At 39.0% G+C, this 17,839-nt stretch overlaps 1 protein-coding gene across 3 annotated transcripts in view; it reads right to left on the reverse strand.

The window, feature by feature from the left end:
* The window catches only part of LOC109621471 (uncharacterized), a 337,341-nt gene that overhangs the window by 41,677 nt on the left and 277,825 nt on the right, over positions 1 to 17,839 (reverse strand). For all 3 annotated transcript variants that reach the window (XM_062856491.1, XM_062856490.1, XM_062856492.1), the window contains exons 4-5: positions 1,582 to 1,726; positions 1,209 to 1,493 (exon numbers count right to left, since the gene is read on the reverse strand). In XM_062856491.1, coding sequence (XP_062712475.1) covers positions 1,209 to 1,493; positions 1,582 to 1,726 — 430 coding nt within the window. The remainder of the gene's footprint in view (positions 1 to 1,208; positions 1,494 to 1,581; positions 1,727 to 17,839) is intronic.

Consider the following 17,839-nt stretch of genomic DNA (forward strand, 5'->3'; position numbering starts at 1 on the left):
AAGAAACTACCGTTACACTCGTATACTTTAGGATCTAAACTCAAGAACAATTTGAATGACCTAGGATATCCCGACTGATCTGATACTGTCTTTTGAACTTTCAGAAGACTTACTGGGTATGCTGGAAAACAAATCGTAGTTTTAAATAATAAAAGCAGTTACCGTTACACGCGTAGGCTTTAGGATCTAAACTCAAGAACAGTTGACCTATGATATGACCTAGAATATCCCAACTGTTTTGACACTGTCTTTTGAGCTTCCAGATAACTTACTGGACATGATAGATTACAAATCGTAGCTTTGTATAATGAAAGAAGTTACTGTTACACGCGTAAACTTTAGGATGTAAACTCAAGAACAGTTTGGATGACCTAGGATATTCCGACTGATCTGATACTGTTTTTTGAACTTCCAGAAGACTTACTGGACATGATAGATTACAAAACGTAGCTTTGTGTAATGAAAGAAGTTACCGTTACACGTGTGGACTTTAGGATCTAAATTCAAGAACAGTTTGGATGACTTACGATATCCAGAAAAAATATTCTGCATCATATTCTACCCTTTCTATGCTATTGAGCATTAAAATTACAGAAGTATGTAGAAAAAACTATAGTAACACCTGGAAAAATTCTGGCTTCAAAAGAGTTAAACCCCAAGGAACGGCAAAAGAGTTAAACCTTAAGGAACCCTAAAGCCCGCTAAAACTCAGGAATCCGATCAAACGCCCCCGAAAGCAGCATGGAACAACTCTGGAATGCCTCTAAAACCTCGTGAAACCAGATGAAGCGCTCCTGAAATCCCCTGTAATCCCTTTAAAACATCTGGAACGCACCCGAGATCTCCGCAAACACCCATGAAATCCTCTAGAATCCCCTGGAACGCCCCTAAATCCCCTTAGTCTCATTAGTTACTAGAGACCTACTAGGATATAAATTTTGTAAATTTCACACTTTCGGAGTGTCCCCGATCTACTGAACACCTTGGCTGAAGACACTAGCCTTCCAATATGCTTCATACTCCAAGGTAATCGCAAAAGTTACTGGTCTTACAGTAGGTCATTGGGCGCTGATGGGTTAACTGCTGTTTTTGAACTGGAATTGTTCGACTGCCACCGTATACACGTACTGAACCACCGTGATCTCGACACCATTGAAATATCCTCCCCTTCCCCCCACCGATCCCCTTTATCCACAATCGTATATTACATTGTATCGACGAGTGCAGTTGGTTGGGCGCTCGCGAGTTCCGCAGGTACACACAGATCGCCAGGAAGACGATGACCGCGCACACCACCAGGCAGCCGACGCCGACGAATATCAGCACCATCAGGTCCAGCCCGAAGATCGTCGTCATGTACTCGTTCGGCGCGGCGCACAGCGACCCGATGGCCTCATCGGACCCGTCCGCACAGTGGTTCACCCCGTCGCACACCAGGTCCTGCGATATGCAGAACTCCGGCTGCGTACACCGAAAGTCGGCGCAGTTGATCTCTGTGTGGAGCAAGGAAGGGAGGTGCGTCAGTTAAAAGAATTGGTGGCGATGATCAGACGACGATCAGTCCCATTGATGAATACTTACTGGAATCCTTGACGGAGGTTATAACCATTTTGAAACCGTTTGTTTCCGTGCCCCAGTTATCGGTCACGTACTTGAATGTGAGAAAGTTCGTTTTGGTGAACAGCGCTCCCACTGATTGTTTTGTGTCCTTACAGGTTAAATCCGCCTGGAATTAAGGAGAGAGAAAAAAGAGGTCTGTTATGGTCTTGTTTTATAAATTGATTAGAAATTATTGTTGGCTGGGTATAACGTGAATAACGACCGCAATAGAATAAGCTTTATCGGAACAACAAATGGACAACTGAACAACTACAATTTCAGTCAAGCAACGGGTGGCACTTCTCATGCTAAATAAGGGCGATTGTCTAGTGAAAAGATACAATAAAATCAATGTTAGAGGTGCGGGCAACCATAAGTCATACCAAGATTGCCTCACTAGTGAGGAAGTTGTTGAGACTTGTGCCCGGCAGATGAATGAGAACGTCAATCGTAACCGTGACTCTTTGGGTAGGATATCTCACAATATAAATTCTTCCATCAAAGAACAAAAACTCAAAGTAATGACTTTGAGGGGGTTACCCTAAACTTTTGATCGACAGTGTGTACACTAGACCAAATAAAGATACAGAACACCAAGGTACTTGAATGAGATGCAAAAGACAATATTTCGAACAGAAACCTTAGCCCGAACCAGAGGGCATTATTTGTGAAAATCATGGGGAAACGCTTTGTATGGTCTTGGGAGATTTGCTTGAATAACTGCTCATTAATTTGGTAGTGGAGTATCAAAAAGAAGTGTTTTGTTTCGAGTTGAGTTATTAGATTATTAGATTATTCCTCTCAACGGTTAAAGTTGGATTTCACTGTTCTTGTCAAACGTTATTAGCAGACAAAGTAGATGCATAGAAGTCGATGTAGGTATGATGGACTCTCCTCATCTACGCTTCCCTGGCATGCAACGAAAGCGAGAAAAGTGCTCCTGCTAGTGAGTGACATTAAATTTTTAATACCATTTAAAATGTGACTCTTCTTCCAAACATATCGCATCTCGAACTTTTCGGTGTGATGACGTGAAAAACGGTAGAGAGAAAAATGAGCTCCGCTGGAACTTTTCCTCCATTATCCCGCGTTACCTTTTAATTTTTGTCCCTCCCCACTCCCCTGATGGATGCATGGATTGGATGGATGCATTATGATATGATGAAAAGTTAATCCCATTTGCTCTATTGGTGGAAAAGTTGCCGCTTGTCATATGAAGTTAAATTTCTTCGCCGGGCTCGGCGCCGATCACGGTGCAACTAATTATCGATGATGATGGGTTCTGAGAAGTTTCCTGCATGCTTCCTTTAGGTTACATTCCGTTAGTTGGCAGAACGTAATCAAGAGAAAAAATGTGACGTATCGTTAGAATTTTACCTTTTTTCATCTAGGCAAACTGTCATGACACTTATTTTACGTTTACCAGATCGTATGCATATAATGCAAACTGATGTTTTTGTCCATAGAATCGATTTTATATAATAAAATGAGCAGACATGGATAAACTCGCCGTTTAAGCTAGGGGTAACTCAGTTGTTTCAAAATCAATGTTATCATTTAGTAGTGTATTTATGCACCACCATTACCAACGCTGTAAAATCATGTCATGTCAGATTTCCATAGCTATCTGAACTAGACCTTTAAATAGCAGCAGGGTTGAGTTATTCTAGCACAAGTCAGTGTGTTGCATAACCCATGACCTATCGGCAATTGGGTCAACTAACAAACAGTGTCAAGCCAACAACAGTTTCATATCTCCGGATTGGGAAGTCACTGGAAGCTGAATGCATTTGTATAAATTTAAATTTTGATATAGCTTGCAATAATGATAATAATATGAAAACAATCAAAGGAATAACAGATCTGTTTTCCCCGTGAATACGTTTTGTCCATGGTGTATGCTGGGGGCGTCCATAAATGAGGTAGCATTTTTTAAGCGATATTTAATATCTCCTCCCCCTCGTAGCATTTTATCACAAATTCGAATACCCCCTATAAATGACGTAGCTTGTAAAACAACCCTCCCCACCTTAACAAAATTTGTATTTAAAAAACGCAAAGAAAATTGAAACTTCGTTCTGATATCAATTTTTTCTTGTATGTTTAACGAATACTTATGAAAAAAAAACAATAGAAAGAAAAAATTGCCGACTGCCAGGTTCACATCGCCGACATCAAGACCAGTAGAGATTATCACCAAAGCTAATGACTCAATAAACCGCCCATCGTTCTGCTTGATGCCGAAGAACAGGAAATTGAAGCTCCAATATAGTTAATCTGTATTGGAATCTGTTAAGAATATCAAATTGGTTTCATTTAAATAAAATGCACCATGACATTTGAGGGACCCTGAAGGAGTTTCTTATAAAATTCTTTCAGCATTTTATTATAAAATTCCTCAAGGAGCTTCTTTTGGGATTCCCATTTTTGAGAATTCCTTCCTTTTTAATTTCTACAACACTTCCTTTTGATATCCCTCCAAGAATTCCTTCCGGAGTTTCTTCTTAGTTTCCACCAAAAGATTCTTCTGAGATTTCTCCGAGAGTTTCATTTTCTAAGGTTTTTTTTAGTTTATCCATGGTTTCCTTCAAGAGTTCTTTTAAGGTTTTCTTCTCCTCTCTTCCACCAACAGTTTCTTCGAACATCTGTTCAGGGATTTTCACCGGAATTTCTTTTGAGATTCCATCAGAACTTCTTTCTGGGTTTCCTAAAGAAGGATTTTCCTGGATTGCTTCAGGAGTTCCTTCTGGGTTTCTTCCAGGAATTCCTTCCGGAATTCAATCAGATATTCATTCCGATTTTTTTGTAAGAATTTCTTCCGACATTCTTTCAAAACTCCTCCAAGAGTTGCTTCTGGGATTCCTCCAGGAATTCTTTTTCGGATTCCTTCAGGAATTTCTTCCTGGATTCTTCTGGATGTATCTTCTGGGATTCCTCGAAAACTTCCATCTAGGATTCATCCAGGACTTTTTTCCTGGGACTCCTCCAAGATTTTTTCTGGTATCCCTCCATTCTCTCCTTCCAGTATTCCTCCAGGATCTCTTAGAATTCCGCGAGGAATCTTTTCGCAGATTTTTCCCATAGTTCCTTCTGGAATTCCTCCTGAATTTTCTTTCTTAGATTTCACCAGGAGTTCTATCTGGATATCTTCCGGGATTCCCCAAAAAATCGGGGTTCCCTAAGAAATTCCTTTCGGGATTCCATCAAAAATTTCTTCCGTGTTTTCTATAGAAATTGAACCAGGATCTCCTTCTGAGACTCTACAAATAGCTGCTTCTGAGATTCTTCCAGGAGTTTACTCAATACTTCTCCAAAAGTTCCATCTGAAATAGCTCTAGGAACTCCTCACGGGATTTCATTTGGAATTTGCCTATTATTGCTTTTCAAGATTCCTCCAAGAGTTATGAAATTCTTGTGGAAGTTTCTTCAGTGATTCCTTCAAATTTATTTGGAATGTTTTCAAAAGTTTTTTTTATGGGATTCCCAGTGAGAATTAGTGTGGAAATGTTGTCCTTCTCCTGTTGGGGAAACCTATACAGAACACCATGTGAAATTCCTAACAAAGCTGCTAGAGGAGCTCCTTAAGGCGAAACTGGAAGCATTTCCTCACTTTTTGGTTTTGGATTTTTTATTAAATAACGAAGCAATATTTTCAAAATCGGTTTTCGTGCACATGTAGAGTATGGATCAAGGTATCTTCTGAATTTTTTATGTAGTGGAAAATGTTTTTCGTTTTTGCAGAAACCATTTTTTAATGAAATTTCACAAAAAAATGGTTTTTGCAAAAATGGAAAACATTTTCCACCTCAAAAAAATTCAGAAGATACCTTGATCCATACTCTACATGTGCACGAGAACCGATTTTGAAAATATTGCTTCGTTATTTAATAAAAAATCAAAAACCACAAAAATGAGAAAATGCTTCCAGTTTTGCCTTAAGAAATTGTTGTAGGATTTCTTCGAGGAAGTCCTGTAGAAACTATGTAAGTAACTCCTCGAATAATGCCATAATGCCAAGAACGGTGTACAATGCCTTATAGTAAGCAGCAAACTATTGGTCGTGAGAAGCATTTGAGCGGTATTGAAATTGTTCTGCGTACACAATACATTATTCTTTAAGCAGGATTTCAAACCATTTTGCGTTGTTGTTGCGTCCGATAGCTGCATGTATTATGAATGGAAGCCGGCATTTATGTCCATTATTTGTTATTTACATAATGTGAATGTAAAGAGAAATCATGCTTTTTTTCTTTGATTTACTAATACTCAATGCAAGTAAAAATTTCATTAATTACGAAATACTTTTTTCAATTGGCTTAGTAGAAAGCTACGTAGCATATCATGAACCCCTACCACCCTATCGTCATACTTCGTCACAAAATCACAAACAACCCCCCCCCCCCCCTAAAAGGTACGTCATTTATGGACGACCCCTAATGCTGTTTACTAATATCTACATAGCTCAAGTCCTCAAAAGTTTCCAATCTCATGCTAAGTGTTGTAAGCTTAGCTGGTAGTGCGTGCACTCTGAACCTTTTGGCTCGTGAATTGTACAAAGTTGCTGCATGCGTGTCTGCTATTCAGGAAAAGCGGTGGCCTAAATCTGGCAAACGTGGTGGATCCAAATCGACTATGTACTGGTAGACGGTCAACACTTCTTGGACGTTATCGATGTTAGAACTTTCAGAGATCCCAACATCGACTCAGATCACTGTCTCGTATAGCTAGTAAGATTCGAGCTCGGTTATCAACTTGTTTACAAAAAGCACTTAGGCTCTTTTCCCATGTTACGCTAGCAACTGTATCGAACTCTAGGAACCGGAAATCGACACGTTTCAACATCCAGCGTTTTTCAGCAGACGATACGGTAGCTGATTATATCACTGGAAGAACACTCTGTGTGAGTCTATCCACAGAGCGATGAGTACGGGAGCGCGGGAGGTGATGATAGGCTGTTTGTAAACTTACTGACAGACAAAACAATTGAGATTTCGGGAGTACAATTTGCATATCAATCATCTGTTTATTGATTTCAAGACGGCGTACGATTTAGTGAATAGAATCGAGTTATGACAGATTATAATCGGTTTTCCGGCTAATCTGATTAGACTGATTCATGCGACGCTTGACAGATAGAAATCGAGTGTTCGGGTTGTGGATGTATGTTCTTCATCATTCGCAACCCAAGGGTACGGCCAGGGTGAACGCCTCTCGCGATGCGACGTGAATTTCTCATACGATTCGACAGCTCCTTCTTATTGATTGACACTCTCGAGTGCCTTCTAATCTCGCAGAGGGTTACGGCAAGGTTCAACATTGCGTTAGAGAGGGTGTAATAAGGAGAGCGGGGACCGCTTGAAACCGACGTGAAAATTCACAAAGGGAACTAAATGTAAATAGTATCCATCCCATATTATGCAAAGTCATAAAACACAATCTTAACGTATGCTGGACAGGGGTTCGTCTAACCGCTCTTGCGAAACATATAAAACATGTACCTTTCGAATTCATTAAATAGTTTTAAGTAAACTTTGAACTTTAACAGTAAAATAATATTCCACGCTGTCGACACAACAACCATAAAATATTCGTCATATTTTGGCTCCGGTAGAGAATAATAATTTTGGAAATTCTCCCCAACCCGAAGGAACAAATCCATCACTCACGTTGTATAAGACTCTGATTCTTCCGGTGTATTTATACAGCCATGCATCGTGGACGTTAAGAGAAGTTGATCGGAGAGTATTCGAACGTCATATCTGGTGGAGTCACATGAAATTAGTATGGTACCAAGTAGAGATTGATATAGTTAAGCGAATAATACACGACAGCCTGCGGTGGGCTCGGCATGTAGCTCGTATATCGGAGGATTGACCGGAGCTAAATCCATATTCAGCAGAGAACAAGGAAGGGACGGACCGTTGGCTTCGTGGTAGGCTGCTCACACGTTGGCTTTTTGCTGTTGAGAAATTTCGTTGAGGATTCGGTTGAAATTATGATAGGAATATTCCAGTGGAACATTTAAGGAAATACAGGTTAACGCGACATTTTTGAGATATCCTGGAAGGATTCTCAGAATAAACTTTTGTTTCCTCCAAAATACTTTGGAAATCTTATTGAAATCGGTCTGGAAAATCTGCAAGAACCTCCCATGAGATTTGATTGTGATTCCAAGATTTTTCCAGTAGTTAATTCAGGAGTTAATTCAGTCGTTGCTACGGTCGGGTGTCAGCTTGCTTTGTTACACTAATGCGCTACCATTACCTCTTACACACAACACGAGCGCTAGAACGAAAAACAATTAACATAAAAACAGATCAAATTGAAGGAAGACACGGTTGATCCCGAACAAGTAATTCTTTATTATGATAGATATTGCTTAAAAGTGCCTACTACAGTTCGGCCATATTAACAATACACATCGTCCTCGATGTGACGGCCAGTTCAACGACTCCAACAATATCTTCAATATCTCCAACTCGATTACTTAGCCATCGATGTTGTGATGCTGCTTCACCAGTATTGGTTACAGCTATACTCACGCAACTCCTTTCGTCTCCTCCAGCTTTCAGATTTCTTCTTCAACTTTCATCTTCAACTACCCACGTTCCGTTATGTTTAGCAGTATTCTTTTACAGAGTTTCAATGGTCCTCTGATCCTTTTCCATTAACGATTGACTTCATTTCACTCGATTGTTTGGTTATATTATTTGTATGTTCACGCTTTTTCAGTATTCTAGACCAACAACTTGAAATTTGGATCGAAAGGTTTTACAAAATGGGTAATCCATCCCACTTCTGAATTGAAGGAAGACACGTTTGATCCCGAACGAGTAATTCTTTATTATGATAGATGTTGCTTAAGGACAGACTTGTTAGAATCCCAAAATGGCCGCCACAATGGCCGACTTTGGCACCTACTCACGATTTCGAGGGCACAAATCTCGTCGTAAACAAAACCAACGCATCTGATCTTCTTATTTTAAGCTTGTTACGAGTGAGCAAGAATGCCGTGTAGCTGCCGGCTTAGAATATTCTATTTAGCACTACGGACCACCTGTTCCGGGGGTAAAAGTCCACCAAACAGGTAACCCCAATCCAAGGTGTCAGGCGACCCGTGCTGAGGGATGAATGGTTGAGGGGGCTTAAAACATGCTCGATCTTTAACGGAGCCCGTAGCGTGGGTAGATCACCTTTTTGGGTTGCGTTGCGGCGAAAGATCTACCAAACCGAACCCTAGTCCTAACTGCATCTAACTATGGAACAGCCCATTTTAGTAATTAAAGGAAAAACTTTGGTCCTTATTACATTTCATACCTTGGTAAAAGTGATAGGTCTCGGTTTGGTTCTGGCCGAGATGGATCTTGCACCAAGGAAAAAATGGATTAGTAATCCTAATCTTTTATTCGGTATTCATTGGTTTGAGGCAGTAGGGACTAGGGTTCCGATGCATGGTCAATATCGGTATCATTTCTTGACTTTTTCGTTAAGGGATCCGATTTTGACTGAAAAAGGAGCGTGTTAAAAGCGGAACCTATCAATCAGAATCCTTCCTTGCGAACTAGTTGAAAATGATTACTGTAGCAAAACCGAGTACTTTATAACTTCTCAATGGTGATAAAGTAATACGACATGCACTATACAAAGGACACGGGGTATACCACAATAGATCATATATTGGTCGCAGTGGTTATGTCCCGAACAGAGGAAAAAAAGAGTGAGCAAGAACAGAATAATGAAATGCACTGATGTGTGAAGCTTGCTTCTTGAGATTTGTGCATTTGAAGTTTTGCTGCACTGTTGAAGCGGGACTTAAAGGCGTTTGTCCTTAATGGTGCCTACTACAAAATTAATGTCGTGATGACATTTGCCTAATTCTATCTTTTCGATTGGTATAATATTAGTTTATTCGAGCGTGTCAAATCGAGTACGACACACAAATATGTCAAAAGCAGCTCTCTTTATGGGAAAAGACAGAAATGACAAAACCGAACCATGTCAAGAAGACGCTATCGTGGTCAAGAGCATTCATTTGATATTTTTGTTTCGTACAGTAGTTCTATCGCTGGTATTGCGAATGTTTCAGACAAAGGCAGCCGAATATCGACAAAAAAGACTGTGATCGCTAACAAGACTGTTCAGGAGTACTTCAGAAGCTCCCTCTGGAATTATTTCAAGAGTTTCTTCTGAGATTCTTAAGAAGCTTTCCTCTGTAATTCCTTGAGGGATACCATAAAACCTTCTGAAGGAATTCCGTAATCAACTCTTGCAGGATTTCCATAAGGACCATAGAGGGAGCTGCTGCTGGAGGAATCCCGGACTGCCCATAATCGCATAGTTGACGTAACCACCATTGACAATGACAGCACTCACAAGCTAATATCTATTAAATGTGCATAATTGTGACCAGTTTTATTCAATAGAGCACAAGCTCCAATGACTAGCTAGATATCAACGTGAAAAAAAAAATCATAAACTTTTCATTCATCATTGTTAAAATTTCAAAAGTGTGCTAAAAACTACAGTGGCGCTTACGTCAACTATGCAATTATGGGCAGCGGAGGGAGTTCCAGAAAAAAATCCTGGAAAAAGTACTTGGAGAAGGCCTGTACCGAGTGCTTGAAGGGAGCCAGGAACGTGTTCCTGGAGGATCCCCAAAAGAAGGTCATGAAAGATGAAAGAAATCCAGAAGAAATTCCGGAAGGAGTCACACAAGGAATTCCTACCGGAATTTAGGAAATAATCTTTGAGGAAACCCGGTAGAAATTCCTTAAGAAACCCTGGAATGAATTTCTTCAGCAATGTCGGAAAGAACTTATAAAGGAATCCCGAAAAAAAATATGGTGAATTTCCTAGAGAAATTTTCTGAAAGCACTCCTGGTGTAGTCGCAGAAGAAAGTCCTAGAGGAATCACAAAAAGGAACTGTTGGAGGAACTCTTGGAGGTACTCCTAGAGGGATCCTAGTAGAAATTAATTGAGGAATTCAAGAAGAAGCTCTGGAAGGCATCTCGGAAACATTTCCTGATGAAATTTCAAAAGTTCCTACTAGAACTCTTCCAGTAATATTGCCTGGGATTCCTCTAGAATTATCATCGAAGACAAATTAGCAGTTCCTGCTAGGATGTCTCAAGAGATCCTTTTTTCATGAGTTTCTTTGGGGCTTCCTGAATTTAAATAAAAAGAAAAGGAAAATCGCGTTAAGTACTGTTCCTTTGAATTCCACTTCCTCAAGTACTTGACTGTACTTGAGTCGAGTCAAGTACAAGACACTGAAGACGACCTTACAGTTGAGGTCGAAATACGTATCTGTCAAAGGATGCAAATTCTTAGTGGAATTCAATGGAACAGTACTTAACGCGATTTTCTTTTTATTTACAGATATTCCCCTAACAAGCCCAGGTTAATCATCATCTTCCTGAATTTTCTTCCTAGGTTCCTCCAGGAATTTCTTACGAGAATCTTCCACGATTTTCATCCGAAATTTCTACACGAGTTTCTACTGGGATTTCTGTCCGAACTACCTTTCGGGATTCCTCTCAAGTATTCCTTCACGAGTTCATTCCGGGATAGTTTCTCCAGGAACTGTGTCCGTTCTTGATTTCCTTCGGGAACTACTTCCGGGATTTCTCTTGGAACTTCTTCCGAGATTTCCTTGTATTCCTTCAGATTCTACTGGAATTTTTGTGGAATTTGCTAAAATGCGTCTTTGCTAAAATAATGCTTGTTAGAGCATTTGTTTATGCAATCCAGAATTAAAACTGTAGAGCTATAACCTCGAACATTTAAAACACATCGGATTTGAAAAAAACGTTGATGCCATTTGAAAACCTTGAATTATGGCTTTACTATCTTGAAAATTGCCCTAAAAGTAGTGTGATAAAGCATTTACCATCAATTGAACCTAAACTGCAGATCTCTTATTTTTCCTATAGCCCACGCTTCCTTCCAAGACCGGTAGGTACAGAAAAAACATCGCTACTACCGACGACAGACAGTAACGATGACGAGAACAAAAAAGCCCACGCTGGCTGCTCCACAATGTATTGCATAGGTTGAATCTTATCGCATCCTCAGAGAACAGCGGCCATGGACGATGGTGTAGGAAGAATAATCTGCATTGATGCCAAGCAGTAGCGAGAGAGTGCCTTCCGGCAAGTTATCTTCTTTCTATACTCTGCTGGAGGTGGGTTCTATTGAGTGTTTTTGTTGACATTCTGTCTGCGAATTTCATCCAAAGAAAAAGTGCGTTGGCTTATGGGTTCATTGCTTTGCTTACGGGCCATTTGGCAGCGTTTCGATTGCCCGAGCACGGATTAACAGATGGTTGAGAACGTTCCTGAACTTCGCTTAGTTCTAAGATAGATCTTTTTACTGACTTTCGGTGGGACATTTGAAAACTAGTTTAACATGTTCGCATTTTTTTTTTAAATTAAAGCCAACGTCTCTTTCGTTCCATGAAACTTGTTGTATGTGGCCATTCAACAAAACCAAAGTACATGTTTTGCAAGGAATTTCGTTAGCATTTAATCACAACACCATCATAAGAATATGCCTAATGAGTCATTGAAAGTTCATCTTCCGGTTGACTCTGCTGCTTTCGAACACACTTGTGTATACATTCCATCTTCTCCTTCGGTGGTCTGCTAGTTTGCATCTCATCACCATGGCGTGGCCGTTCCATCATCGCCGAGATATCTACCTAGATTGGATGTGTGAAAATCTAATGATCTCGAAGATTGTCCGGATTTTCAATAATTGTTCCATTTGGTTCCAAGCTGTGTCATCCTTGACGGAACCGTCTCTAGAATGAGCTGTTCCGGCCCCGGACCGGCAAGAATGCTTCTTGCTATGCAGTGCACTTTGTCGCCCGAGGATTACCCATTGCCATACCACTTGTGAAAATTGCCGTTTCCGATCTCAACGAGTGTTTGTTCAAACGAGTTGTTTGTCTGTCAGTATGTGGGGAGGAGTAAACAAAACGAACTTTGTATGAATGAAAAAAAATCCAAGATAATCTCCGACAATGTTCTTGATTAAAAAAAAAAATCATGTAGAAATTATGCGATGTTGACGCATTCTTGAAGTGATTCTTTGATGAAGACCAACGGGATATCAGGCAGATGTTCTTAAGAAATTTTGGACCTGGATATGGCGACCGTGATTTGCCACCAATATAATGCAAGGCTGCCATATAATCCAAGGAGTGATATGAAAGATGATAGGAAATGTGTGAATGTAATGATTAGTTTCATTAAACATTAGTGCATTTTAAAACACTCTCCCCTTTACGCATCGAGTGCCACTAGATTGAACGTCGGAGGAATATTTTGCCAAGAAGACGATGACAACGTAGTACTTCCTTGTGGCGACTCCAGCACAGGAGCGTCTCGTCACCAGGTTGACATCCACTTGGGGTGCATACGTTTATGCGCAAGTCTGATGGCAATGGTGCTACTCAAGTAGCATTAGATTCATTGTCTACCTACTAGAAGCGAGCGGGTAGACGGGGATAGAGTGTTGTTTGAGGCAGTAGACACAACAAGATTGAGCTCGCCAAAATAAACAAGAACTTGACCATTTTCCTGCGATTTCAATATGTTATTATTACTATTAACTCTTAATTATGGGGAAATTCAGCCCGAGGCTAATTCATCCCCGTTTTCTAAATGTATTTTCAGTTTGCGTTTCTAAATGTATTTTCAGTTTTTGCCACTAAGCGTGGAATTATACAAAACTGAAGTCTGTAGAGTCAAGAATATTTTAAAGTAAAAAAGATACTCAAAAGTTTTCAAAAGAATTTTGAGTACAGGGCATGGGATCTACAATTATAACTAGGGATGATTTGAAGAAGAATAATGTAATGCTCCACTCACCCAGCCTCTTGCAATTCGGTTGGTCGGTCAATAGTTGAGTTTGATTACTGTTTAAAGCCTCGTAAAGCTTCTTTTGAGTATGGGTCATAAAATAAACAAGTGTAACTAGTGATTTCTCGTTGTATTACGGTTAAACTGTATACTGTCAGAAGCCCAAGCATTGCTGATCAAATACTCGCTGATCATATTTTCACGAAGCATTAAACTGCCCCCACTCGCATAACAGTCCCATTTGACTTTTCATAACTTTTGAGTTAACGTCATGAATAGTCATCATTTTTGATGTACTTCCAAAAACAACAATAAAAATTACGAATTTTTATGTCATTGTGTGAAAAAAAATACCAAGTTATGAGCGTCTTATATCAAAAGTACCCGCATAACAGTCCCATCATGGATTTTTGTGTTACGTAACACAAAACTGAACAACTTTGTAGTGATTGTAATACTTTTTACCGTTACACAAGCAATCTGTCAAAATGTCGAGATGATCGAAATATTTTTCAACTTTTGGCGATTTTTCAAAGTTTTATATGGAAACAAGTTTCTCAATTCCTACTTTTTGAAAATGGGACTGTTATGCGAGTGGGGGCAGTAAACATGATATACAATTTTTTTCCTGAATAATGCAAACTTTACCCAAAGCTGCAACATTTTATGAAATCATTAAAACTTATGACAGTACACAGTGGTCCAGGACCCAGGTTTACAAAGAAAATTGCATTCAGTGCCTTCAAATGATTTTTTAGAGAAATATGTTCTTTATAAAATCTTCTTTTCAATGTTAATGAAAATTAGGGTGGTTCACATTTTACAAGAAAGTATAATCCACACTAATGTATATGCAAGAAAAACTGTATACATTTTTCGACAAAGTTGTAGATTTATAATTTTGAGCATATTTGCTGAAGAGAGATTTCATGTAGCTTCAAAATTGATCGATCCGGAGATATTTTCTGAATTAACAAAGGGTGGTTCAACAACCGGTTTTCTTCGGTAACTTTTACAGTTTCAGTTTTCTATCAAAGTCGCCCAAGAAACACTTACAGGGCATATGAAAATGCATCGTTTTATGCATGGAGATGGTCGTTATCTCATTTGGTACAATAGTTATAAGCGTTTTTCTTTGAAAACACTGTTTATTCAAAATGCAATATTACTGGATGGGGTAAACAAAAACACAAGAAAAAAAAAATCAAAAGTGCTCTTTTTTATAGAAAATCATCCATATATTTTGAATGGAATAACATAGCCACATTCTCCGCGCACGACATTGTGTGTTTTTGAAAGCTTGTCACCTGCTACATGGTAGCATGCGACAGAGTTGTCACCCGATTTACCATGGAATCGAAAATTATCCACCAGAACATAAAGAAATGTTGAGATTCTCAAATCTGTACACCAGTACACAGGACAACAGAACCACAGAACCCATCTTCCAAACGCATATGATTCCCGAGTTTTCCGCATACCTATGAGGTGGGATCCTCTCCGTAGACAGGCCGTTCTCTCCATAGCCAACTAGCGTAGAACTCCAGTATAATTAGCACCAATTTGGATGATCAGGAAATCTGCTCATGAAGCCCTCTAAAACGCTACACAGATAAAAATTATGAGATTTACATGTCATGTAAACTTCATTTCGATCATGTAAACTTAATGTTATCATTATTTACATGATATATCATGTAAATGTGTGTTACATGTCATGTAAAAACTCAGAATCATGCTGAGTTACATGCACAGATCGAAAAAAGAGTGTAAAATTCTGTGACATATGATGCACATAATTGGAGCGTGGGATATCACAGAAGTTTACATGACATATAATGTAAAAGTCATGAAATGTCATGTAAACTTCCATTATATGTCATGTAATTCAGCATGACTCTGAGTGTTTACATGACATATAACACAAATTTACATGATATATCATGTAAACCATCATAACAATAAGTTTACATGACTAACATGAAGTTTACATGACGTGTAAATCTCATTATTTTTATCTGTGTGACATATAATGGAAGTTTACATGATATTTTATGACTGTTACATGATATGTCATGTAAATTTCGATGATATCTCACGCTCCAATTATGTGCATCATACACAGATCGAAAAAAGAGTGTAAAATTCTGTGACATATGATGCACATAATTGGAGCGTGGGATATCGCAGAAGTTTACATGACATATAATGTAAAAGTCATGAAATGTCATGTAAACTTCCATTATATGTCATGTAATTCAGCATGACTCTGAGTGTTTACATGACATATAACACAAATTTACATGATATATCATGTAAACCATCATAACAATAAGTTTACATGACTAACATGAAGTTTACATGACGTGTAAATCTCATTATTTTTATCTGTGTGACATATAATGGAAGTTTACATGATATTTTATGACTGTTACATGATATGTCATGTAAATTTCGATGATATCTCACGCTCCAATTATGTGCATCATACACAGATCGAAAAAAGAGTGTAAAATTCTGTGACATATGATGCACATAATTGGAGCGTGGGATATCGCAGAAGTTTACATGACATATCATGTAAAGTTCATGAAATATCATGTAAACTTCCATTATATGTCATGTAATTCAGCATGACTGAGAGTTTACATGACATATAATAAAAATTTACATGATATATCATGTAACCATCATAACACTAAATTTACATGACTAAAATGAAGTATACATGACGTGTAAACCTCATTATTTTTATCTGTGTATGTCACAGAATTTTACACTCTTTTTTCGATCTGTGTATGTAATATCTGGAGTTCAAGCCACACCCCTTCTAAAATTGAAGACTACTTTATCGAGAAGACATTGAACTCTGTGATTTAGACGAGCTTGGTGGTCTAGTGGCTACCGCTTCTGATTCATATGCAGAAAGTCCTGGGTTCAATCCCTGGCACGTCACTTTCCTCCTACTTTGTATCTTTCTATCTACTTTCTCTCTCATCACAGCACAGTGTCAATCTATCATATAACGCCTACAAGTTATGCAACCAAGCGGACTGTGCCGCTTCACAGTAATCTTCACACAATCTATCGCTTTACGCCTGGCAACCTTGCCCCAATGCATGATCCATGTGCCAAAAATAAGCATTTCCCACCAACACACCAACATCCGCATGACCTTGTGCAGACGCAGAGGATTCAACGGTCTGATGTGGGCAAGCGATTGCAATCATCACTTCCCTCCCCTTCCCCATAGACCTGCAACCTGCGCAGCAGGGCGCCATTGTCGCCTAAAAATACAAGACCACACACTGAAGATGCCTGTTAGTCCCAAGCAGCTATCACATTGGTTTCCTTGTGTGAGTGTAGCTGATCTGGCGATACTGGAGTAGCAACTGCGGGCGGTCAATCAAGCTCAAGCTTAAGACATTGAACTCTGTGATTTCCCCTTGCTAACGCCAAACGTCACCGACTGCACCGCCACCTGTTGAACTAAAGTGATACCTTTGTATAAAGGTGTAAGAGTGTATTGGTGCGAATATGAAGGTTTATTTACACTATCATGAATAGTTCTACCTTCATCCGTGGTGGCGTTGCTGGCAGTGACTCCCGATTTTCAGCAGTGCTGCAAATCTTCTTCATACAATTGTATTCGCTGAAATCCTCCCAAAATCCCTCAGAACTTCTCTAAAAAACCCAGGACTTCTCCTGAAGTCCACAGAAACGCCTTGAAATCACCCCAAAATTTTGATTTCATTTCAGTTTGTGTGCAGGTCTAGAATATAAAATAATTTCAACACCGCTAGAGAACCCAAAAGTTCAATAATTTCCCTTCGGAAATTCTTTTGGAAATGCCTTCAAAGAATCTTTCGGCAAATCCATTAGAATTTCTTCGGTAATTCATTTGGGAACTGCTTGTACAATTCCTTTAGGAGTTCTCCCAAGTAACACAACTTGTTACAATAATGTATATATTACATGTTTCATACAAACGTCAATGTTTCGTTCCACATATAAGAAAAGTATTTTCGTGCACTTAAATCACCGAAAAAGCGCAAAAAATGGCGGCTTATAAAACATCTTTGTTGTTACTAAAGATGTTTTTCAATACATTAATATAACATACAAATAAGTATTGAATAACTTCTCAGCAACGTTGTACAGACTTACTTGTTGCTAGCAGAAAAAAAAGTTTACCGAACACGCACTATGTAAATAAATATGTCTACCTTTATGTGTTATTTGGTGATGGCTTAAAATTATGTTACAGCCCAAAATTTTATTTGCAATCTATCATCTCGATGTTTGGTCACCATGACTTAATTTCATATGCCATTCAGAATGTATTGTGAAATAAGCATATTCACTAGAGTGGGTC

The sequence above is a fragment of the Aedes albopictus genome, chromosome 3, assembly GCF_035046485.1.
Source record: "Aedes albopictus strain Foshan chromosome 3, AalbF5, whole genome shotgun sequence".
In the NCBI taxonomy this organism is placed as follows: Eukaryota; Metazoa; Arthropoda; class Insecta; order Diptera; family Culicidae; genus Aedes; species Aedes albopictus.